This window comes from Bos javanicus, chromosome 16 (genome assembly GCF_032452875.1).
Source record: "Bos javanicus breed banteng chromosome 16, ARS-OSU_banteng_1.0, whole genome shotgun sequence".
Lineage (NCBI taxonomy): Eukaryota > Metazoa > Chordata > Mammalia > Artiodactyla > Bovidae > Bos > Bos javanicus.
The window spans coordinates 71,161,361-71,186,819 of NC_083883.1; the positions used below are offsets into that span (position 1 = coordinate 71,161,361).

A 25,459-nucleotide genomic window follows, 5' to 3' on the forward strand; every position below is an offset into this window, starting at 1 on the left:
ATAGATTTCCTAATTAGTATTAGTTTATGCTTAAACTTAATATTTTACCCTGAACTCTTGAATTTTCCCATGCCTTTGCAAATTCAATATGTGTAATTTTGATCATGGTGGAAAAAAGAATGTCTCGTGTATCCTACTGTCCCTCAATTCAGCACAAATTTACACTTCCAGGCTCAGTAAGTGTTTGGTTAACCAGTGAGTAAATATTGTAGACAGCAGTGGATATACAAGTAAAGTAAAACCAGTAGTTTACTGTTTATTACAGAAGACATCTCATCTTTTCTATGGCATTTTTGCACAAATAAGTGATTTTATGATCACTTCGGCCTTTTTTTTCTCAAGTAACCTTGTAAGCTGCTCCTTCATTTTAATATAGGAATAGTGGGAATATAGAGACGTTTTCCATTTTGCATGCTGGGTTGGACAGGAAATTGGTAGAATTGGGACTGTGGAACGTGGGTCACTTAAATTTTTATATCTTGTATAGCCAAATTTTTCATATAGGAAATTACCATATTCCTATTATCCAGTACTCTAAGGGCCTGTGTATAACATTCTATTTCATTTACCCCAGGTATATTTTCATCCAAAACTCTTTCAAAGGTATATCTTGAAGGTGCTTCTATAAAAGCAGCACTACATGTATTCATTAAGTGATCTAATATTCCTAGAATAGTTTTCATCTTCTCTTTTTCCCCTCTAAATAATAAATTTTCATAGAGCTTCTCTTTATTTCTTTGGGTTTTACTTATTTGCCATCTCTTTTCATTGCTGCTGCCAATGTAAAACTTCTCTTTTGCTGGCAGAACGAAAAAGCTTTATTTTGAATTTTAAGTATCATGTATCATACATCAATTAGGCTCAATAAAGCTGCCATTTTGAACTAGAGGTATCCTGTCAAGAGCTTGCCAAGGAGTCTCATTGCTTCCTCTAAGAGCAGCAAATTCAGTGATATATCTGCCCAAGTGATATTTTGCCCGAATGTTTGTGAGTCTGATCAAGAAACACAATGGGTCTTCTGTGTCAGAAATACTGTGAATGAAAAACTGCCAAATCCTTTCTTGTATATTTTAAACACCCCTACAACATTTTACCTATCTGTCTTTAATGGTTTCTAAACATATGGCCAAGTTTGATCTGGGTTTGATTTCTTTGGTGAAGAGGATGCCATCAAAACAATTCTAAAACGTCTGAATACACGGCTAGGTTGAAGTGTCAAAGACTATGTTTTAATTTGGTTTGAATACACTAGAGTGAGCAATTATGATTTGCCTAAGAACAACACAACAAGCTCATATTTCGCTTTTTTCTAACTGAAGACATTCACGGATATATTTTAACCTCAAACGTATTTTTAAAAAATAATAAATGAGTGTATCAGAATTCTTCCAATAAAATTTCTGCTAAAAAAAAAGAAAAACAAAAAAAAAGAAAGAAAATCACTGATAAAATTCCAAAGACCAAAATTCTCAAACATCCTAGTTCGAAATAAAATCAAGAGAAAAAAAAAAACAGCAAAGATGGCTAAAAGGAAATGCACAATGAAACATAAGACATACCTGAGACACATCATCAAGCTGAGGTTTCGCACAAAGGCTAGAGAGACTCTCTGCTCGCATGAGATATTCTGCAGTTCTTCTCTTCACAGCTTCTCGCCGGGTGGGGCTTGACTCTCCTAAAAGGAGAAAACAAAAGTCCGGACATGTGAAAAGTAAACTTTCACTCCTGCAAACTGAAGATTAACTTCCTTCTACCCAATTTACCACCTGTCACATTTCTAATTGAAAAGACGAGAGAGATCAAAATCGGAACAGACATCAAAGTTACTAATATCAGCAAGGTCTACATATTACCCAGATAAATTGCATTTATCTAAATTCTGAAATTCCCATATTGTATAAAAGGAATCAATATATAAAGAATGTGATATAAAAAGCTCTGTGGACAAAAGATTAGGCTAGTCCAACTCAACAAATAGCACCAAATGGAAGAGATGTTTAGTAAGAGGTGAGACATGGATGTGAGATGCTGTAAAAGTACCACCAAACCAGATAAAAGTATTCAGGGCAACTTTAATATTTCCAAGTGTCATGGTTTATTCATGAATAACAAATTGTCACCCACCTTACAACTGAACACAAGAATGTGACTTTAATTCTTTTAACATATAATTATCTGAAACTGAAATAGGGTCACTACCCTGTCTGGCTCCCAGTTTCCCTAACGGAAGGGTATTCAAAGCGGCCTTTAATGAACTCAGGATCTCAAAAAGGAGGCGGTCTACTCCTGGATCTCTCCTCTCCAGAGCAGGATGATCCGATGCTTTTATCCATTTTATGTACTCGACTATAACATTTCATTTGAAGAAAAGATTCTAGGGCTGAAAGTCAAAAAGTTTGACACCACTGTACTATACGATGTCTATGGTTCCGTTTATAAATACTATTCAATACTGTGCATGACTCATTTTTATCAAAGCACTTCATAATACACAGTACTGTTTTTATAATTCACCCTAGGCACCTTCTGAATGAAGCTGTTTTAAGTATCACACAGTGGAAAGTACCCTGGATTACATCCCAGAAACCCTGGTTATCTGAATTCTGGCCCTGCCTCTCATTAGTCATGTGTCCAATGATAAGCCATTTCAACTCTGAACCTCTTCCTCATTCTCTAAAATGGAAATACATACCTCAAATGACTACAGAGATTAAAGGAGACAAAATACATAAAAGGTACTACAACAGATCCAGTAGTAAAGAAAGCAATAAATTATTAAAGTTTTCAATCTTGGTTTTCCTTTCAAAACCAAATCCTATGCAATAATGTCACCTAGTTTGCTGAATTAGAAGTGAACTGAATTACAATAAAGCAGATATTTTCCCCCAAAAGACTTTCTGCCTGAAATAACATCTACTTCTTCTGGGAAATGTCCTTTTCTCCTCCCCTTCAGACCCCTCCATCTCCTGCCAACCACTACCAACTCTTAGTTCAGTTCAGTCGCTCAGTCATGTCCAACTCTTCGCAACGCCTTGGACCACAGCACACCAGGCCTCGCTGTCCATCACCAACTCCCGGAGTCTACTCAAACTCATGTCCATTGAGTCAGTGATGCCATCCAACCATCTGAACCTCTGTCATCCCTCTCTCCTTCCGCCTTCAATCTTTCCCAGTATCAAGGTCTTTTCAAATGATTCAGTTCTTTGCATCAGGTGGCCAAAGTAATGGAGTTTCAGCTTCAGCATCAGTCCTTCCAATGAATATTCAGGACTGATATCCTTTAGGATGGACTAGTTGGCTCTCCTTGCAGTCCAAGGGACTCTCAAGAGTCTTCTCCAACACCACAGTTCAAAAGCACCATTTCTTTGGCGCTCAGCTTTCTTTATAGTCCAACTCTCACATCCATGCATGACTACTAGCTTTAACTAGAGGGACCTTTGTTGGCAAAGTAATGTCTCTGCTTTTTAATATACTGTCTAGGTTAGTCATAACTTTCCTTCCAAGGAGTAAGCATCTTTTAATTTCATGGCTGCAGCCACCATCTGCAGTGATTTTGGAGCCCCCCAAAATAAATTCTGTCACTGTTTCCACTGTTTCCCATCTATTTGTCATGAAGTGATGGGACCAGATGCCATGATCTTCATTTTCTGAATGTTGAGCTTTAAGCCAACTTCTTCACTCTCCTCTTTCCCTTTCATCAAGAGGCTCTTTAGTTCTTCACTTTCTGCCATAAGGGTGGTGTCATCTGCATATCTGAGATTATTGATACTTCTCCTGGCAATCTTGATTCCATCTTGTGTTCATTCAACCCTTAACATGGTTTGAAAGAAAGCTTCTACCTTTTTTCAGATCTCAGCCCCTCCAATCACTACTTGTTAGCCAAGGGTGAGCCTCCCTGTTACAGCAGAGCCAATCAGAACCCCACCCTCCTGGCCACAGCTGGAGAAGGGAGAATTTGACCCAACACAAACTGGACCAATCCTCTGTGTAACTGATGCTGGAAATAAGATGAGTGGGACTGCCAACAGCCATCGTTTCTGTCAAAGAAAAAAAAAAAAAAACCTACAAGAAGGAACTTGACAGATGCAAATATGAGAGACAAAAAAAGAAACTCTAATGTGACTGGGGCCCCTGATTTTAGCTGGACCTACAATCCTAAGGAAGTGGACTGTATCACATGTAAACCAAAGAACCCTAACTGAATACAGACCTCAAAGAAAAACTGCAACAAAGCCTGGATTGCAATTTTGCTTGAATATCTTTCCTTTCACAGCTCTTACCTTACAATTCCATCTCTTCTCTCCTTTATGGTTGTCGTTGTTCGGTCACTCAATCATGCCCAACTCTTTGTGACCCCATGGACTTTGGCCCACCAGGCTCCTCTGTCCATGGGATTTCCCAGGCAAGAATACTGGAGTGGGTTGCTATTTCCTCCTCCAGGGAAATCTTCCCGACCGGGGAATGAACCTCTTGTGTCTGTCTCTTGCATTCACAGGCAGATTCTTTAGCACTGTGCCACCTGGGAAACCTTCAGTGTAATTAACCTCTAATAAAACTTCAAAATATTCTTTTTTTCAAAAGAAAAAAAATTAACTTTCTCACAAAGTAACCTGAAATTCAAAAATGTCAAGACTATAAAACACCTATTTAAAGCTAGAGCTAAAACTCTATTTTGTAATCAAATTGCTGCTTTTTAAACTTTTGGTATTTCTGTCGCTTTCTAGGCAGTCACCATAGTAACAGAGAAAAAAGAACCGGAAACTAGCAGTTGAAATGGACTCCTGCTGATGATAGTGGTTCCGCTTCCATGGAAACAACAATGAAGTGATGGAAATACTGGAAGCCTTTTTAAATGTAACCTTAAATATACATACTAGGACTCCTTCCTTATCAGCCCCTTAAAAGTAGGTCACAAGCACTGCCGATCAACAGCAGCCGCCCAGGATGAAAACCACCTCTTGCAGACTGTGGCTGCAGGATCCTTGCTGAGGTCTGTGAGTCCCATAAAGAAAAGATCAATCTATCGATTTCCAGAATAAGTCCAACTAATCACATTATTTATAAATGTGACTTTAGACGGATTTTACTTGATCAAAACTTTTGAATCTAACCTTAATTTCTTAATCTTCCTTTTAAGACACACACAAAGCTTATGATTATTTTTCAGGGCAACCAGGCTACCTGGAATTTAACTGCTAACCCCACACTAGGTCATGCGACTATTATTTCTTCAGTAATCTATCTATAAATGCTTTTAAAAATGGATCCATATTTAACATGCTACCTAGAAATAAACCAATACCTTCAGTAAGTTCTCTACATTTCTGTTGATCATTCAGAATTTCCACTGTGCTTTGGCAGTCAAGACAGAAAAGCTGCTTCTATTATTTCTTTAACAACCGTTAGGTCAAAAAGTTCTGGTGTCCAGTAAAAGACGTTTTGTATATATTCAGTCAACTCATATTTCTTTACCTCAAATCAAGAGAGAGGATAGAATCAGGGTGATTACAGAACGTGTGAAAGAAGAAAGTGTAGCTCAATAGAAATGAGCAGAAATTTTGTAGTTGTTATTGAGGGACTTCCCTGGTGGTTCAGTAGATAAGACTCCAAACTCCCATTACAGGGGGCCCAGGTTCGATCCTTGGTCGGGGAACTAGATCCCAAATACCACAACAAAGAATGTGCATGCTGCAATGAAAAAGATCCCACATGCCACAGGGAATTCAGATCAAAGCCCCTGTGGGCTGCAACCAAGACCCTGTTCAGCCAAATAAGTATTTTTTTTAAGTTGTCATTGACAATTTTAGAAGCACTGGCCTGCCTAGCCTATCCCAGAGCACCAACTCTCACTCAGCTTCCTCAGAGAAGTTTTTATAGAAGGTACCATCTACAGATAATAGAATTGTGAAATTCTCATTCATCTACAGATAATAGAATTGTGAAATTCTTATTTACCCAAGAGGCTATCACCATCTGGCCACTCCTTGATCACAACAGTAAATTCATCTACTGTATTACCTTCTTTTTTTAACAAAGGAAATGGAGGCTTGGAGATGGGAAATGCCTTTCTCCATCACAAAGTTAATTTAAGAACCTAAATCTAAACCAGGTCGTATGCTACCACGCTTCACATAATTGAATCTGAATTAGATCATTGAGTAGAACAAGAAGAATACAGAGCACAGGGCAAGCACAATACAAGTGAGTAAGGGCACAAAGATGAGGAGAAAATAAATGTAAGGAGTTGAGGCAGAAGCCTGAGTCAGAGAGAAGCAAAGAGACTGAAGGAATCAGACAGCACACGGTAAAATCGCAGCCATGAAGAGGCATATAAATTTCACACCATGTAAAAGAGAATGGGCCTCTAGGAGAAAAACTGGGCTCTCAAACATTCTTCTTACCCAAGGATTTCTTTGGAAAACAAAAGCGAAAGCGAAGTCGCTCAGTCGTGCCCGACTCTTAGCGACCCCATGGACTGGAGCCTACGAGGCTCCTCCGTCCATGGGATTTTCCAGGCAAGAGTACTGGACTGGGGTGCCATTGCCTTCTCCAATTAAAGGCCACTCATTTATCCGTTTTTAAAAAAGGGCATTTTTACTCACAGAAATAATGAAAATCAGTTTCAAGAACTAGAAAAGTGAATTCTTCCAGTTCTGTTATTCTACCCTTAGACACTAGAAAAGAATATAGCTAATGCCTCATCACTGATTCAACAGAAGAAAAGCAATGCTAAAGGAAGAACTGACCATGTTGAACTTTTTACAGTAATTTTATGTATTCATTTTTGGCTGTGCTGGATCCTCACTGCCGCACGGGCTCTTCTCTAATTGCAGGGAGCAGGGGCCACTCCCCAGTTGTACTGCATGGGCTTCTCTTTGGGGTGGTTTCCCCTGTTGAGGAGCACAGGCTCAGGGGCATAGGCTCGGCAGATGCGGTGACAGGCGGGGCAGCTCCACAGCATGTGGGATCAAACCTGCGTCTCCTGCGTTGGCAGGCGGACTCCCCACCCCTGAGCCACCCGGGAAGCCCCACGTTGGACTTCTTGAAAGCCAGTGTGTCTACATTTGTACTTTATGGGAAATTTTAGGGGATTTTTAAGAGCATTTTGATCATACTTGATCGTCTCCACATGCTCAGAATTTAATTCCCATATAAGACTGTACTTAATCACATCTTATATTCTGATCTCTACTCCTCTACTCCACACTGTCCACCAGGCTCTATGCCACATTACTCTTGGTCAAGTGTGCCTGGTCTGCATTCAAATTTATCACTTTAGAAAGAACATCCAAATCAACCTGGGTTTGCTGCAGTAAGTTTTTGTTTGTTAGTGATTCTCTTTTAAACAACTTCAGTCACATAAAAGAATACGCCTATTTGAGATGGCCTTGGTGGTGAGAATTTGTTTTTTTTTTTTTAGTGCTGATTTATTATATTTAATGGGTTTTTTGTTCTTTTCAGGGAAAGCCTACCATTTCTGACTTATGCTAAGTGTTCTGACAACAAAAGGCAACCTTGAGAAGAACTGTAATGTATGGTTCTATACAAGATCCACAAACATGGAGCCAGCAGCCTTTCCATGAATAACACAAACCTGGTTGAGAAAGGGAATCTGCTTCCCATTTGCATTTAACCAACCTTCTATTTATGTTTTTTCTAAACTCGGTATCATGTGAACCCTAGAAGTTCAAAGAGTCACCAAAGAATAGTAAAAGCAATAGTCACAATAACATTCACGGAACCCAGGCACTGCCTCGATTATAATTGCTTTCAATGTTGTTTTGCCGTTTTTCTGTCCTTAAAGAAACAAGCAGCCCAAAATGGAGCCACCTGAGCTAAGCCCATGTCACCAAACCAAGACTTAATACCTAACCTAACTGTAGTTTCAAACTTCCCCAGGACTGGAATCTTAACCAGTCAGTCTGGAATTTCCTGGTCAGCACCAGGGAGGTAACTGGCCAATAAGTATTTTTGTCTCCCAAAGGAAGGTGCCTTGCTCAAATAGTTCTTTTCTGTTTACAACTTCCTTGTCCCAGCCCCTCTCTGGCTTTAACAACCTTTCCCTTTCTGGAGTTCTCTGGAGCTCCTTTCTACTTGCTGGATGGGAGGCTGCCTGGTTCATCAATCAACTAAAAAAGCCAACTAGATCTTCAAACTTACTAGGCTGGATCCTTTTAATAGATAGGGTGTCAGAGCTGGGATCCAAAGTGAACAAACTTCTGATGGCATTCTGACACACAGGTTTGGAACCTGTGGAGCCCTTTTTGCGGTTGCTGTCTTTCTTGCTATTTTCAAGGACCAGGGGTAAGTTTCTGTAAACACCAAGCTCCTTTCTCTCTGCATCAAGCTCCACGTCTGATTGGCTTTCCTTTACAGAGCAAGACACCTTAAGCTGATGGGCACTTCTGCCTGGAACTCAAATCCCTCGCTTTATTATGGATTGTAGTTCCCAGGTTTTTGAGCAGAACCCTCAACCCTTAACTCTGTCCCAGGATCCACTTAGGAACTGTTCGCGGTAATGTGCAGTTCCCTATTTATGTGGGGCCCCCAGTCCACCACCCTCATTTATTGAGATCTGCTGGTTTAATCCTTTCCCCAGTCTAAGGTCCCACATTGGGGCATTGGTGTGGTACACACAAGGCCTCTTCTTGGCTGGAACTTAGTTACCTGAAGGTACATGGTGGGGGCGGGGGTCTTATTTTATGTAGACAAAGGCTAAATGCTAATAATATCCCAGAATTCAAAACAGCCTCAACATTTATGGTTAAGGATTAAGGATTTAAGATCTGTTAGCGCAACTACCACCTAACTCAAAAACTCCCAAATTAGGATAAGCTGGTCACAGAATGGGATATTGACAGTCATCTTCTAACCTTAAGAAAATTTCCACATACAGAGGTAGACGGTAAAACACTACATAATCCCCAATACAGTGACTCACCCCTCTTAGGTATCAGTTTGATTCCAAGAGACCCAAAGGCTTAACTAAAATAATAAAAATAATAACGGAATCTTTAAAATCCAGAGTTAAGCAAACCTAAGTCTAACAACTATAATCCTGGAAATCTACAAAAGTGGCAAAAATCTAACTAAAAACAACCTAGAATTATGATGGCCATTATGGGGAACTTTGCAACTAGACAAGATCATTCACTTGAGATGCACACTTAAGAGTGCCCCAATTAAATTACAAACAGAAGGGGATACATATTTTAATTGGTATGCAGAGCTTCCAAAGGCTTCAAAATGCCAAAAAAAAACTTTAAAGTTTCATTACAAAAAACTAATAAAAAAGTAAAGACACAAGAGGTATCTAAAACAAAGGATTGTAAGACAGACACCACTCCTACTGCCCCCTGTCTACCTTTATCTAGTACTCACTCTAGTAGTCCTCTGTTTGAACTGTCTTTCTACTCTGAAGAGACTACAGGGCCATAAACAAAAGTCTATGAGGTTAATGGCCTTAAAGGTACCCCCATATAGCTCTGAAAGAAGGACCCTGTAAAGACCCCTCTCAGACATAATGAGACTGAGGATTTTCTGCTAAGCTGCTACATCATTCCCTTAAACAACCAAGGGGAAGCTAAAATCAAAAATTAATTTTAAAACCTTGACAAATTCTGGTAAACATCAGAGATACATTCTTTCCACTTAAACCCCACTTAGAACCTGCAGCCAGGATCTTGGAAATAAACTGGCAGAAGTTAGCTAAGGGTAAGAATTATTATAATTCTTCTGGATCTCTGTCTGTAGTACCCAATAAAGAGAAAAATGTGTTTTTAATCCCATTACAGGATGCCTCTTAAGTCCAAAGGGTTGTTCAACACTGTCAGAAATATTTACTGTTTATTCAAGCTGAAAACTGGTAAGATTGTATTTTTAAAATTTTAAGCAGTTCTGTGGTCAAAAGTTGGCCAACTTGGAAGCTGATATACAGAGCCTGGTAAGAACTTTTTAAGGCCTTCTCCCCTAAACTAAAATAATATACCCAGCAGCAAAGAAAAACCTTCTAAAGCCCTTGAAAGGACTTACGGGTGGATCAACCTATGATGTCATTTAAGTAACCACCCAATTCCTTGAGTAATTGAGAGCAACTGTCCTTATCCTATAAATCTTTGCAAGACTAGAAATGCAGCTCAAGGCAGTCCAAAATTCACCTATTCCTTCTTCTAGTCATATAACCTCCCTTATTTACTTAAAAGTCTTATAACTTGCATTTTTTTCTTATGTCTTTGGGATGTAAATATTAACGTACAAACTTCAGAGAGGTAATTCTTATTAGTAAAAAAAACACAGGAAAGAGGAGCTGGGGGTAGGTCATTTGGAACTTGAGCTACTGAGAAATCTTAAGTGTAGAGAAGCTATGCAGTCCCAGTTCGTGCCTGCCTATACATTCCCATGTGCCTATACCTGAGTTACAGATATATTTTCTACTCTGGATTGTACAGCCAAAATGCATTTATAGAAGAGCTCTATTTAATTGGCTTACAAAAAATCAAACACTTCATGTATTCATAAAATTCTTTAAAAAATAAGAAAAATTAACCCCAATGCTTTTGAGGTTCACATGATCTGAGATAACATTGAGTAAATAAGCTTGTTTTAAGTTTGTTGATTTCATTAAAACAGACAGACACATCTTTAAAGTTATTGATATTAAAAATAATGAAAGTATACACCTTTCATTCAACCCAGGCTCACTAAAGATCACATAAGTTCATGTTATCTATTACAAATTTCGTCAGCAAGAAAAATGGCTTAGAATGAACACTGACATTGTCTAATGTTTCATGAAGCTTTTGTGGGCAGTCTATGCATAATTGTTAAAAACAAGTAAATAAAATAGATGTAAGGAGGATAAAAAGTTTGTAGGTGAACCATCTAATAGTGTCTCCAAGTCTTTACAGTAACCTGAAATTCCACTAAGTTAAACGATAGGCATTAAATATCTAGATCATTTCCAAACAAGGTGGAGCACTGAAATATTAATTACTGAACACAAGTTTATTTAATTTTTGTTTTCTTTCATAGAGGAATTAAAGGCATTTTGTTCTCTTAATAAGCTTGTTTTTGCCACACTGAGAAACTATAAGAAAACACATTTCTAGAAATTTTAAAAATATTTAAGAATCTGCCAATCCACAGAATGCTAATGTGAAAGATAGTTCATAATTGCTCACTTCCCAGTTTTCACTAGAAACAAGTTTTCTAAACAAGTTTAAAAACAAGGTTTATAAGGGTTAAGAATTCTCATATTAATCATTAAAACTACTAGAAATAATAAGGAAAAGGAATTTTATGTGTTATCAGGACTGGCTAAGATGGGAATGAGTCTGATTAAGTGAGTTTTAACATCAAAAGTAAGCTGGTATAAAATTAGAATTTGACTTTCTCCCTGTTGAAAGGGACAAAGCTTTCTTAGACTGTTGGTCTGCTTTTGACAATCAGAGATTATAAAAGGTTTTTCTTTACCTTTTGAACAATCTGCCAGGGAGGAGGTGGGGGACACAAAGATCTTTGCTTTGTCAAAATAAGCACCTATGTTCCTGCTGTCTATATCAGACCTTTGATCTCTTAAACCTAGTCCTGTCAATATTAAAAGAGCTAATTTTCACTCAGAACTATGTAATCTATATTTGCCTGTAAAGTCTTTGCCACTTTAGTTAAATACATAAGTACTGTTTCGCGGTTTCCTATGACCCTATGTGACCAAGTATTTTTAAACCTTTTAATATTTTTGACAAACTTCCCAAAAATCAAATTCTAAAAGAAGTCTTTCTGACCTCAAACTAACTTTGGGATGTTTTTTAGAGGGCCCCAAGCATATTGCAAAAGATTTCGTTCTCTCTTCTCATAAAAAGATAGATGTTAAATTAACTACACTTATTTGATATGTTAAATTACATGTGAAGAAGCATTGAGAAATAAAAATACTAAGTTTATGTTGTATTTATATAGGATGTAAGTACTTTTAAAAATATATGAAGTTCCTAGAAATCTGATATATGTTAGTATCTGGTAATGTTGTGATAAAACATTATAATACACAGTGATATTTTATTTATAATAGTAATACAATAATAACTCTGATAATGTTATCAGTCATAATTCTAGTTACTGTCTTAGAGTGTTATGTATCATAGAAATAACCAAATTTCCCTGTCAACTACACTGTAATGAACTCTAATCAGATCTTTAACCATGGCATTTTAAGTCTTTTGACATTTACAGACAGTTATTGCTTTACTCCGAGGTTTTTCCTAAAGCGTTCCTAAAAAGTGTTCTTTCTTCAAAGAAATTTCTAAAAAGCATTCTGACAGGTACTCTAGGATACAAGTTTATGTTAACTTTCAGATCATAATAACAACTGGGTAAGAATTTATGGAACTCTAAGGAAAAACCAGATTCATAAAACTGCTAACAAAAGATGAAGATCAAAAACTGCATAGGACTGAATGAACTGATAAAGATTCGTATAATTTTTTATGATTTTTTTGTTTAAAACATTGCTGGTTCTTTCTTTTGTGTTTTGTTTTTCTAGGCTTAAGGAAATCCTCTTTTCTCTTAAAAGCTTTTAGCAATTTGGTAATAAACATTTGTGAACTAAAGTGAAACATTCTCCTTACCTGATCTCACCAAAATTCAGAAACTCTTGAGTATTCTTTCCATTGCAATAAATTTCATTATTTGCATAAGTGCAATAAGAATGTTCTCTTTACACCAGAACACAATTAGAAACACTGGCTATATCACAAAGGCTTTAAACAGAATGTCATATTTGAGAGAAATGTGTATAGACCCAGATATGACCAGACAACTTGGAAAAACTGGCCTCGTGCCTTACTTAACACGTTTACCATCAATCTTACCAGATGAGTATGGAAGGTTCCACCTCCTGGCAGACCCAGCAACCTTGAAGAGAGTTCACTCAGACTATAGGTACTACAAGGAAAATCTAGTGATGATTCTTAGAATGGCTTCCTAGTCTCAAAGGATTTTAAGAGTTCAGTCTGAGACCCCTTATGAAAATTTCCACCAAAGCAGTCTTAAAAAGAACTTACACACACACACACACAAAAAGAACTTACACAATCAATCACTATTCTTGCTGCATTTGTGTAATCAAGCCAGTCTAATGCAAACTAATTAGTTTTACTGTAATTATCCTTAAAAAAGAGAAGTGGAGATAATTGTATGGAGAAAAATTATGCCTAGACTTTTGTCTATTTTAGAGTCTAAACTCTATCGACTGTTTTTGAGGTTTTGTGATACACCTAGCAACTGAACTAGATCCTAAATTCTTCTAGTTTCCTCAAATATCTGGCTACAACTTTCCAAACTAACATTTCTAATTTTCTCTGACCCTTCTAATTTAAAATTATCAAAAACAAAGACTGCCCTTGAATCTTCTTGGAAGGGACTATAATAACCAGGTCCTCTTCCCTGCCCAGATGGCAGTCAGACTTCAGGCACTTGAGCCATGGATATGTGTCTCACAGCTGAAGATGGCTCCACCTGACATCTGGTCCTGGACAGGCACGAAGGACCTTTGAATCAAACGCTCAAGGGAGAGCAGTAGCTGATATCAGGGTAGATTGCTTCTGCCCATGATGTGTTATGGGCAGATGGGCCCAGATGGGCCCATATGATGGGCAGATCAAGACAAAACATGAAATCCTTTATTCTTCTCTTTCTTTCCTTTACTCTGGAATTGGAAAGACATTTACATATCTCTCAGTCCAGTACTAAGTAGGGTAACATCTCAGCCTGCTGGGTTTGTCTCTAAAGATTCTGATATACCCAACACTAGAGGTCTCCTGGAGAAGGCAATAGCACCCCACTCCAGTACTCTTGCCTGGAAAATCCCATGGATGGAGGAGCCTGGTAGGCTGCAGTCCATGGGGTCGAGAAGAGTCGGACACGACTGAGCGACTTCCCTTTCACTTTTCACTTTCATGCATTGGAGAAGATGGCAACCCACTCCAGTGTTCTTGCCTGGAGAATCCCAGGGATGGGGGAGCCTGGTGGGCTGCCGTCTATGGGGTCACACAGAGTCCGACACGACTGAAGTGACTTAGCAGCAGCAGCAGAGGTCTCCTGGTCCTCCCTGTGACCAGTTTCTCTTCTATCCCAATGCCAATGGGAACTATGATCAACACCACCCCCTCAACCTAGAAATCTCTTACCAACTTCAACTCTTGTGGTCAGAATATCAAATACTGTTTTTATCTTTCTCCAATTATAATACTTACCCAGTTAGACACAATCACCCACATAATTTTAGGTCATTTGCACCCCCACATTCCCATGATAATCTACATGAATCTCACTAGCAGCACCCATCTTTGCAAGGTGGGTGCCTCTTTATTTCAGACTGAAAGATTTTCTTTCCATATGCACTGAAATCCTAATTGACTCCTGGCTTGGACACTAAAAACAGCAATCCCTGTGAATGATCCATTAGTAGCATCACTGTAACAGGAATGGTTTGTGCCCCAACAGGGTTTGTCTTTGTTTGTGGTGGCTATAATTCTCCTTGGGCCCATGAATGCCTAGATGGCTGGCATACAACTATGTGATGCCTCTTAGGTTATCTAACAGTACCCCTAAGTTTCCACGAATGAACTAGTCACCTCATTGGTTAACTCCCATAGATTTACACCAGAAAGTTCGAAAAGACCTACCAGGAGGTGTTCATGACTCAGAATTCACTTCCTTTGGCAACGCCATGCCTTCCTGGTGAGGAGCAAATGTAACTGAGAATGTGATTTTAATATTCTCCTTAGTTCTTGAAGATATTCAAGAATCCCCTGCTAAAACAACAGCTGTCCCCAAAAAACTCCTCAGACTCTTCAGCCAGAATTGTTCCTCAAAATAGAATAGCCCTTAATTATCTTTTAGCTGAGCAGGGAGGTGCTGTGGCCAGTACAACCTGCTGTGCCTAGATTAACACTTCGGGGGAAGCCGAAACAATTACATAAGATCACTGAGCAAGCCACTTGGTTAAAAAGGTGACTCCTTCAGGAGGGTTGTTCTTTGATTTATTTGGTCTCGATTAATTTGGATCCTGGGGACCATGGTTCCAATATTCACTCCAAATACTGGGAATTATCCTGCTTTTGATTATTATAATCATAATAATCTCCCTGGTACATTATATTGAACCTTAAACTTTGATCACATTTCTCAGTTAAGCTAAGGGTTTGATCAAAAGGGGAGAATTGTTTAGAAAAAAAGAAACAACAGGTCCAGAATAGAGCCACTTGTGCTAAACCCATATCACCAAACCAAGACTTAATACCAAATCTAACTGTAATTTAGATTTCAACTTTCCCAAGGATTGGAATCTTAACCAACAGATCTGGAATCTCCCAGTTAGGACCAGTGAGATAATATGCATAATAAACCCTTTGGGGACTTCCCTGGTGGTCCAGTGGCTAAGAATCTGCCTTCCAATGCAGGGGACACGAGTTCAATCCCTGGTCGGGGAACTAAGATCCCCACATGCCAGGTGGCAACTCAGCCCATGCACCACAACAAAAAACTAGCAAAGCCAAAAAATAAAAGTAAAAAAACAACCTTTGACCCCAAAGGAAACAGACCTCACTCAAAATAATCCTTATTTTTATTTTAAAGATGAAAATTCAAAAGACAAATCATTCAATTCCTTCAAAAGAATATTACCTGGACATTCTCTTTCTGACAATAAACTCTTCTAAGTAAGAAAGTAAGTAAATAAACAACCCCCTAAATGTTCCAGATGATGATAATCCCCTAAGGATTATGTTCGAATTAAATGACTTCTAAAAGATTAAGATAAAACGATTAAAAGAAGCTATAGATACATTGAAGGAAAAGGGAATAAAGAATTAAAACCAAGGAGTTAAAACTTTCTCTTAAAAGATGGAATAAAACAAGATAGAAGAAAATTCGGAAATCAAACTCCACATACACTTAGGAGTTTTTTTATCTGCCACACAGATAAATATGCAAAGTCCCCCAAGCCATACAAAAGCTTTTACTCATTTTTTCACTGCCTATAGGAGACATCTTAAAAGAAGTAGCAAATCTATGAAGATTCAGTTCAACAACTGTTTTCTTGATGTCATGATATGGAATCACATTTTTTCCCCTTAGATGATATAAAATGATAAAGAGAAATATTGACTATAATCTGTAAATTCTTCTCAATTCTAGAAACTTCACAGACTCTTTTAATGCATCCCCCTGGTGGCTCAGGCGGTAAAGAATCTGCATGCAATGCAGGAGACCCAGGTTCTATCCCTGAGTCAGGAAGATCCCATGGAGAAGGGAATGGCAACCCACTCCAATATTCTTGCCTAGAGAATCCCATGGACAGAGGTACCTGGAGGGCTGCAGTCCTTGCTGTCATAAACAGTTGGACATAACACACTTTCACTTTAACCTTAAAAATTAGATTGACCTGGTGCATACTAGAATTAGAACAGATGCTATCCCATCTTTCTTCAGACTGATCTAAGGTAAAGATATACATATCGCCACATTCAAACAGTTCAAAATATGTGTAAAGCAATACTCCCAGAATATATCACATGTAAAGCCCATTTCAAGAGAACAATGAAAATCCTCCTAGCAACTGGCTTTCTTTTTTTTTTTTTTTTGGCTTTCTTTAAGTAAGTCATCAAAGTGAAAAAGTTCTCCATATCACTTATTCCTGCTCCTCCTACCCCTTTCAGAAGGAAAGATATCTACTAGTCACTAACCATATATTATGTTCCAGAAAGTCATCTCAATGTTTATAGTCATTTCAGTGTTATCATTGAACATTACATATAGAAGACTATCAATAAAATTTTTTTAAACAAATGAATGGAAAAGTAAGTAAATGATTTTGCACCAATAGTTCACAGTCTGATAACAATACCTTCCCGCCTAAAGATGATCCAATTATAACTTACTGCCTTTCATAATAGTCACATAAAATGCATTTCAGACATGCGTATAATTATCATCTTTATCATCTGTGTATATAAAAGGAATACAAAGGAATATAGCATAGAAGGGGCATGGCTGAACTAAAGAGAGAATCTGTATTTGGTCTAATTTTACATTATAACTATCAGTGAGGAAAATACAACACAGATATTCTAAGTAATTATAAATCACTGTGAAGTCTATGAACTCTTTATTGTTTGACAATTTTGGAAAATGTGTTTCTAACAGTTTATAAAAGTATGATATGTCTGCACAGTGATCTGGTTATTTTTCAAATAAACACACTTTGAGACCACAAACAGAAACACAGTGTAATCTTCTGAGAAAAAGCAGAGTTACATTTTTAATACTTCCTAAAAGGGAATAAATAGGCTGAACTTCCATGCAATTTATTAACAGCTCAATGTTTAAGATACAGCTGAAGCTCTAAGTTATATAAAAGTACGTAACTCAAATAATAACAAAATAATGATTAACTCCTTGCCCAAGTGCCTAACAACCTGCCAGAATTAAAATAGTAGTAGTAGTTTTTCCACCTAGGGTATTCTAGTTCTGTTTGGTTTATTTTAAAATACTCATGGATATCTACAATTCTTCTGATCAGAATCAAAGTTCTTTCCTTTTTTCCCCCCCTAATAATCGCAGGGATTAAACCAACCCTCTCATTTTAATGTTTTAAATTGTGTTGCTAAAGATATAAAAATGTGGTGATACTGATGACAGAGACCATCTAATAGAATAAAAAAGCCCTTCGAGAATCCTCATCTATCTCACCGCTTTTGCTGTAGAGCAGCTGTGCCTCACAGATTCACATGAATGAAAATATTTAGACGAGAAACCACCCACTTAGTTTATTTTCCATATGACTTTCCTGTAATTATTTTGTAAACTGTTCACACAACAATACATAAAAACATCTGCAAAAACAGGTAATTAATGTGTCAAGCCAAACTAATGCATTTTTTATGGTGTCCATGCTTCGTCAACTGTAATTATAACTCTTTTTTAAGCAAATGATGATGTGTTTGTTGCAATGTGCAAGTGGTTATTTTAGATGCTCTGTTTACTCTTCATACAATCTGAATATAAAACTCCTCAGCTACTTTACCCCACATCGATGCTTTACCTAGCTTTTTGCAGAAGCAGGAAAGTGGCTCTCTTTTCCAAGCTATAATTTCCAGTAAACATTTTTGTCATTAAAACATGAAATTCTAAACATAAAAGTCATTACCAAAATAGCCAACAATTCAAGAAATAATATGCCCACAGATGATTCAACAGGACTTTCTTCTTTCAGTTGTAACCGCCTGAGAATGCAGCACTTTTTGCCGATCGACTACAGTATGCTAAGCCTTCTGAACATCAGAATTAGAGGTGCACTGCTTTCTGAATGTGTAATAGTCATTCCATCTAGACCACCAAATATACATATCTTCAACATGAGACCAACAAATGAAGAATCAAATCCTGCCCAAAGTATACTGCTTCATAATCAATTCATCCTGCTTGAGTTCTAACTATATGAAAGATCATCTTAATTATCATTACTATTACTATACATTAACAATATTATTCATAATAATCCTTAAATGGACGTTCTTCTAGGCCCAAGGTATGTGATCTGTTAAATTCTGTTTCCAGAGGAAACAAAACCTAAAATTAATGAAGAAGCACAACAATATAAGATTTTCTGGGGTTCCTTCTCTTCTTATAAAAGGTAGTTTGGGGGATTTCCCTGTGATCCAGTGTCTGGGAATCCACCTGCTAATGCAGTGAACATGCGTTCAATTCCTAACATGCCACCGAACAACTAAGCCCGTACACCGTAACTATTGAACCTGCTCTCTAGAGTCCACAAGCTGCAACTACTGAGGGCCACACACCTAGAGCCCATACTCTGCAACGAGAAGCCACCTCAGTGAGGGGCTCTGCAGCAAAGAGCAGCTCCTGCTTGTCCAACTAGAGAAAGCCAACACATAGCAATCAAGACCCAGCACAGTCATACATAAATACATAAATATTTTTTTAAATAAGAAATGTAATTTTTAAAACTTCTATGATTAAAACCCACAGTATTAAAAAAATGTGGTAATAAAGAACTCTTAGTACACAAGGTTTTTCTGCTAATTTTCACAATGAAAATTCTGAGAGATAATATAAGAATTAGCCCTTCTGGGTCCAAACTTATATAACTCTTAATTTTAATACAAATATATCTAAACCGAATTATCCCATTCTTCCCCTGACTATCAGCTACCGTGACAGGCTATAGGTGTCTTCTGGAACAGAGTACAGGTGTTTGTCTATCCCTACCTTGTTCTCAAAAAGAACATGAGGAAAATATTAGAGTAAATCAAATGAGTTTCCCAGCTGCCAAGCATGTGTTTTAGGTCGAATGCTAATTCTGGACAAATTAGTGAAAGTAAAAGTCACTCAGTCGTGTCCAATTTTTTGTGACCCCCCCTGGACTGTAGTCCATGGAATTCCCCAGGCCAGAATACTGGAGAGGGTAGCCTTTCCTTTCTCCAGGGGATCTTCCCAACCCAGGGATTGAAGCCAGGTCTCCCACATTGCAGGTGAGTTCTTTACCAGCTGAGCCACAAGGGAAGCCCAAGAATTCTGGAGTGGGTAACCTATCCCTTCTCCAGAGGATCTTCCCAGCCCAGGAATAGAACTGGGGTCTCCTGCATGGCAGGCAGATTCTTTACAAACAATTTAGGGTTGAGTCTAATTAAAACAGAACAGAGTCCTAGTTCCAAGGATGCTGGGATAGGAAACATAAGACCAAGACCTGGAAAGGTATCAAGACAGAAGTATATTTGTTGAAGCTAGAAATCAAACTTAGGGTCAGATTAGCAGAAATTCTCAATACTGAGTTCTCACTATTTATGTAGCAACAAACATAAATGTAATAATGCATATAATTAACGTCATTTCAAATGGCTGCATTCTACACATTGTCAACCTTTCGGGATAAATACACTAATGTCTGTGTGGAGTACTGACAGGACAGGCAGAGGTCATTTTAAACCTACCTGACACTTTCACAAGCTACCTTGATGCATACTGGCTATTCATCATACATACTTTAAGACTTCACTTAACTATCACCTCTTCCAGAAGCCTTTCCTATAAGCCTTCTCCTTCCCCTTGGTCAAGTGCCCACTTATATGTATCTACAGAAGCACTCTCATTCAAAAATATTTATAGGGAATTTTCTATGGAAAAGCCACTATGCTAGAAGATACAATAGTGAATAAGAAAATTCCTTGCATTCAAGGACATCTACAAGTAAACAAAGAGACATTAATTCAACAAATAACTAGATAAATAATTATTTCATTGTAAATAAATACACTTGAAACAAAACAGTGTACAATGACCACAAGGTTCAAGGAATCTATTCTGGTCTAAACAAAGGTAAGGAAAGGCTTCCTTGAGGAACTGTCATTGAAACTGAGACCTGATGAAGAAGGAGGTATCCACTGAGGAAGCACAGGAAGGCACTCAAACACAGCACAGCTCACATGAAGGCATTAACACGGAAAAGACCTTGGTGCCTGCCGGGAGGTAAAGAAGGCCACTGTGGCTAAAGAAGGCGAAGTAAAGAGGAGTGGTTCAAGATGAGCCTGGAGAGGCAGGCAGAAGCCACATCACTCACAGCCTCGGAGGCCATATCATCTTTGGATTTTGTCCTCAAAGTAATGAGTTTAATGCAAGAAAGTGACATGATTAGACCATTTTTAAAAGATCACTCAGGCTACTGGTATAGAAAGAATAAATTAGAATCAAGCAAGAGCAGAGCAGGTGGGGAAGAAATTATAAAGTTGTTAGAAAAGCAATGATGGAAGGTGGGACTTCCAGATTATGAGAGAGAGGAACTGGAGAAAACATCTTCCCAGGCAAAACTGGTCAAAATTATCAAAAAATCACAACTCTGGAAACTGACTACAGAGAAACAGAAAATTAAGAAATACGTATGTAAGAAAAAGTACTGAACTGCGACAGAGAAGCAAGGGTGTTTCAACACGTAGCTACTCCTACCCGTCCCTAGCCAAACGCTGATAAGGGATGTGGGGATCAACAGTCTTCCTGATGCTGGAGGGGGCTAGTCTGACATCTACTGGAAAAAGCTCCAGGCTATTAAAATCAACAGCAAACAGTGACAAAAGGCAAGACAAAAATTTAACAGAGAAATCTGAGAAACTAGGTAAGTCATAGTGTGCTCTGATAAGCTCCCATATATTCACAGGGATCTTCAAAGTTATACACATTCACAGAAGAGATCGCAGAGGGTCACAACCACCCACTCACTCTCGGTGAACAGGAGACCCTGCAAAAACAGAAAGTAAAACCAGGGAAGACTTATAAACCACCTGAATTTTTAAAGCCCCAGCCCACACAACAGTCTCAGCAAATGGCAGAAGCCTCACTAACTGAGGCAGTTTAAGAATCATCTCTACATAATCACTGACTGACCACAAACAACAACAAACAACCCTAGGTAAACGGAAGGGAGGAGGCAGAATCTTAAGAGTTGCTCTGTTATCTAAAATGTCAACTTTTCAACAAAAAAGTATGAGACACGCAAAGAAACAAGAAAGGTATGGCCCATAATCAGAATAGAAGCAGTCAGTAAAAACTCTCTCTGAAGGGCATGCATGCATGCTAAATCACTTCAGTCGTGTTTGACTCCTTGTGCCTCTATGGACTGCAGCCCACCAGGCTCCCCTGGTCGTGCTAGTCTCCAGGCAAGAATACTGGAGTTGCCATGCCCTTCTCCAGGGGATCTTCCCGACCCAGGGATTGAACCAACGTCTCTTATGTCTAACCTGCACTGGCAGGCGGATTCTTTACCGCTAGCGCCACTTGGGAAACCCATCTCTGAAGGGACTCGTATCTAAGAAGATCAACAAATATCATGGATACAACAAATACCAACAAGGATAAACTTAAGAGTCTCACACCCAAATACATAATAGCCAAACTGTCAAAAGCCAAAACAGAAAATCTTAAAAAAGCAGCAAAAGATAAACATTACTTATCACGTACTAGGGGATCTCAACAAAATTTAACAACTGACTTATTATCAGAAAAATGAAAACCAAAAGGCAGTGACATAGCATATTCAACATGCTGCAAAAGGGCATAAAAACCTGTCACACAAGAATCCAATATCTAGGGAAACCATCTTTCAACAATAAAGACAAAATAGAGACCTCCCTGGTGGTCTGGTGGTTGGGAGTCCACCTTCCAGGGTGGGACACGTGCGTTCAATCCCTGGGCAGGGAACTAGGATCCCACGTGCCGTGGGGCAACTGAGCCCACACGCTGCAACTAGAGAACACACACACCGCAGCTAGAGAAGCCTGCACACCCCAACTACTGAATCCAAGTGCTCTGGAGCCCTGCGCCGGGCAGGAGGCCCAATCCTGCAACGAGAAAACCCGCTACGTGCCACAACTGGACAAACTCTGTGTGCCGTGAGGGCCAGCACAGCCAAAACCAAAAAATAAAAAAAGACAAAATAAACATTCCCACAGAAACACTGAGAGGATTTGTTGCTAACAGACTTGCCTTGGGAAAAATTTTTAAAAGATAGCGTAAGTATATTTCTTCTCATTTCTTCTCCAAAGTGGTTTCAAAGACAAGCAAATTTAATCAATAACTGTAAAACTGTACTGTAGGGCTTATATAAAGACAATACATATGAAAATACTAGCAAAAGGAAGGGAAGGAAGCTCTACTGAAGCAAAGTTTCTCTATATCACTAGAATTAAGGTAGTTTTCTCCAATGGCACCCCACTCCAGTACTCTTGCCTGGAAAATCCCATGGACAGAGCAGCCTGGTGGGCTGCAGTCCATGGAGTCACTAGGAGTCGGACACGACTGAGTGACTTCACTTTCACTTTTCACTTTCATGCATTGGAAAAGGAAATGGCAACCCACTCCAGTGTTCTTGCCTGGAGAATCCCAGGGACGGGGGAGCCTGGTGGGCTGCTGTCCCTGGGGTCACACAGAGTCAGACACGACTGAAGCGACTTAGCAGAAGCAGCAGCAGAAATGTTTTAAGTTAAAAGGCTTATTACTTTAATCTTCAGAAAAACCATTATGGGGGGAAGAAGGAGAGGGTGGGATGTATGGAGAGAGTAACGTGGAAACTTCCATTACCATATGTAAAATATATAGCCAACGGGAATTTGCTGTGTGACTCAGGGAACTCAACGAGGGCTCTGCAACAACCTAGAGGGGTAGAATGGGGAGGGAGATGGGAGGGAGGGTCAAGAATGAGGGGACATATGTATAGATTCATGTTGATGTTTAGCAGAAACCAACAAAATTCTGTAAAGCAATTATCCTTCAATTAAATAATTTTTAAAAAAAAACTATTATGGAAAATCAGTCAGATCAAAGTCAAAATGATATAGTCTAGGGGAAAAAAAAAAGATAATAAAGATAGCCTAGAAATACATCTAGTCACAGAGGAGGCAGTAAAAACAGAAAGAAATGACACATATAGAAAACAAATAGTAAGACAGCAGACATAAATCCGATATTATTAAATACATTAAATGAATATGGATTAAACATGCCAATCAAAAAGTAGAGATTATAAGACCAATTTTTTTTTAAAAAATCTAACTACATTCCATCTACAGGAGAAACACTTTTATTCAGACAAATATAGGTTGAAAGAAAAAGAATGGAAAAATGTATCATACAAAAACTAATCATAAGAGAGGTAGATAACTATACTAACATCTATTGAAATAGATTCCAAGAAAAAAAAATTTACTAGAGACAAAAACAATGTTAAAGTTAAATCTAGGTTTATTCATGATAACTATTTTATACCAAGATTGTACTTTAATCATGAACTTTTCACCCACAGCCAATAAAAGCAGGTATGCTTTCATTAATCAGAGAACAACTTAACGACACCTCATATAGTTCAAAAATCAATTTAATTATAAGTTCCTATGACTAGTCCATAATGACTGATTATCAAAAATTACAGAGACTACTAAAATGTGGGAAATGTCCTACAAACATAAATATGATAGCTATGTTATAGAAAGTGTCATGAAACCTTCAAATAACATAATGTATCAAGCATCCCCATTTCAAGTCCCTGTGTTAAAATGATTAAATAGTATGACCTGGCCATAAAGAAAGTCTCAACAATTTTCAAAAAGTTAAAATCATTCAGACAAAGTCCCTTGGACACCATGGAATTAAGCTAGAAATCGGAAGCAAAAAGATAATCAGAAAAAAATCTCAACTGCTAGGATATTAAATAGTACACTTGGTCTTCCCAACCCAGAGACTGAACCCAGGTCTCCTGCACTACAGGCAGATCTTTACCATCTGAGCCACCAGGGAAGCCCTAGAAACATATTACTTAGAAGTAATTCACAAGTGCAGGAGGTAGACTAATGGACTCCTAAGATGTCTGTGCCCTAACAAAGAAACCTGTGAATATACTACTTTACTTGGCTAAACAACTTTACAAAATGCGATTAAGGTTACAAATTTTGAGACTGAGCAATTTTCCTGAATTATCAAGGTGGGCCCAACCAAATCACCTGGGTTCTTAAAGTCAGGCAACATTTCCTTGCTAAGAATCAGAGTGAGATATAACTATGGGAAAATGACCAGGCAGATACAAAACTGCTGGCTTTCCAGGTAGAAGACATGCAGGTGGCCTCTAGAAGCTGGAAAAGGCAAGGAAACACGAGAGTCTCTGGAAGGGAATACAGTCCTGCCCAAACTTTGATTTCAGCCTGTAAGATTCATGGCAGATTTCTAATAATAAATTTGTGTTGTAAATCTGTAGTAATTCTATATAACAGAATCTAACTCTCTTTCTTGACAAAACTAGAAACAAATGGGAACTTCTTCAACATTACCAAAGGCACCTATGAAAAACCAATAACTAACATCATAGTCAATGGTTAATGACAAAGCTCTCCCCCTGTGATCTGGAACAGGACAAGGATGCCTCCTTTCCCAATGCTACTGAACACTATACTAGAAGTTCTAGCCAGAGCATCAGCTAAGAAACAAAAGGCAACCAAACTGCAAAAGAATACATAAAACTACATCTATTCATGGATAAAATAACCCTATATACCGAAATCCCAAGGAATTTACAAACACCTACCTAGAGCTAACAGATGAATTCAGCAAGTTGTCAGATACAAGATAGACACAAAAAATCAGTTGTGTTTTAACACACTAGAAATCAACAATCTGCCAAGAAAATTAATGAAACAATTCCATTTATGATAGCATTGAAAAATATAAATATCTAGGAACCTATTTAACCAAGGAGGCAAGATTCACATGCTGAAAATCACAAAATATTGCTGAAAGAAAGAAGATCTAAATAAATAAGACATCTATGTTCACAGATTGAAAGACTTAATATTGTTAAGATGGCAATATTGCCCAAATTTATTTAGATTTAATTCAATGCCCA

General features: G+C 38.2%; 1 protein-coding gene and 1 long non-coding RNA gene across 8 annotated transcripts in view; one reads left to right on the plus strand and one right to left on the minus strand.

Annotated features, from left to right (window-relative positions):
• The window catches only part of RPS6KC1 (ribosomal protein S6 kinase C1), a 203,271-nt gene that overhangs the window by 87,548 nt on the left and 90,264 nt on the right, over positions 1-25,459 (minus strand). For all 7 annotated transcript variants that reach the window (XM_061383527.1, XM_061383529.1, XM_061383528.1 and 4 more), the window contains one exon: positions 1,560-1,675. In XM_061383527.1, the coding sequence (XP_061239511.1) occupies positions 1,560-1,675 (116 nt within the window). The remainder of the gene's footprint in view (positions 1-1,559; positions 1,676-25,459) is intronic.
• LOC133228123 (uncharacterized) lies at positions 4,565-7,736 on the plus strand. The gene is made up of 2 exons (XR_009730077.1): positions 4,565-4,990; positions 7,462-7,736. It is a non-coding gene; the product is annotated as an uncharacterized LOC133228123 (long non-coding RNA).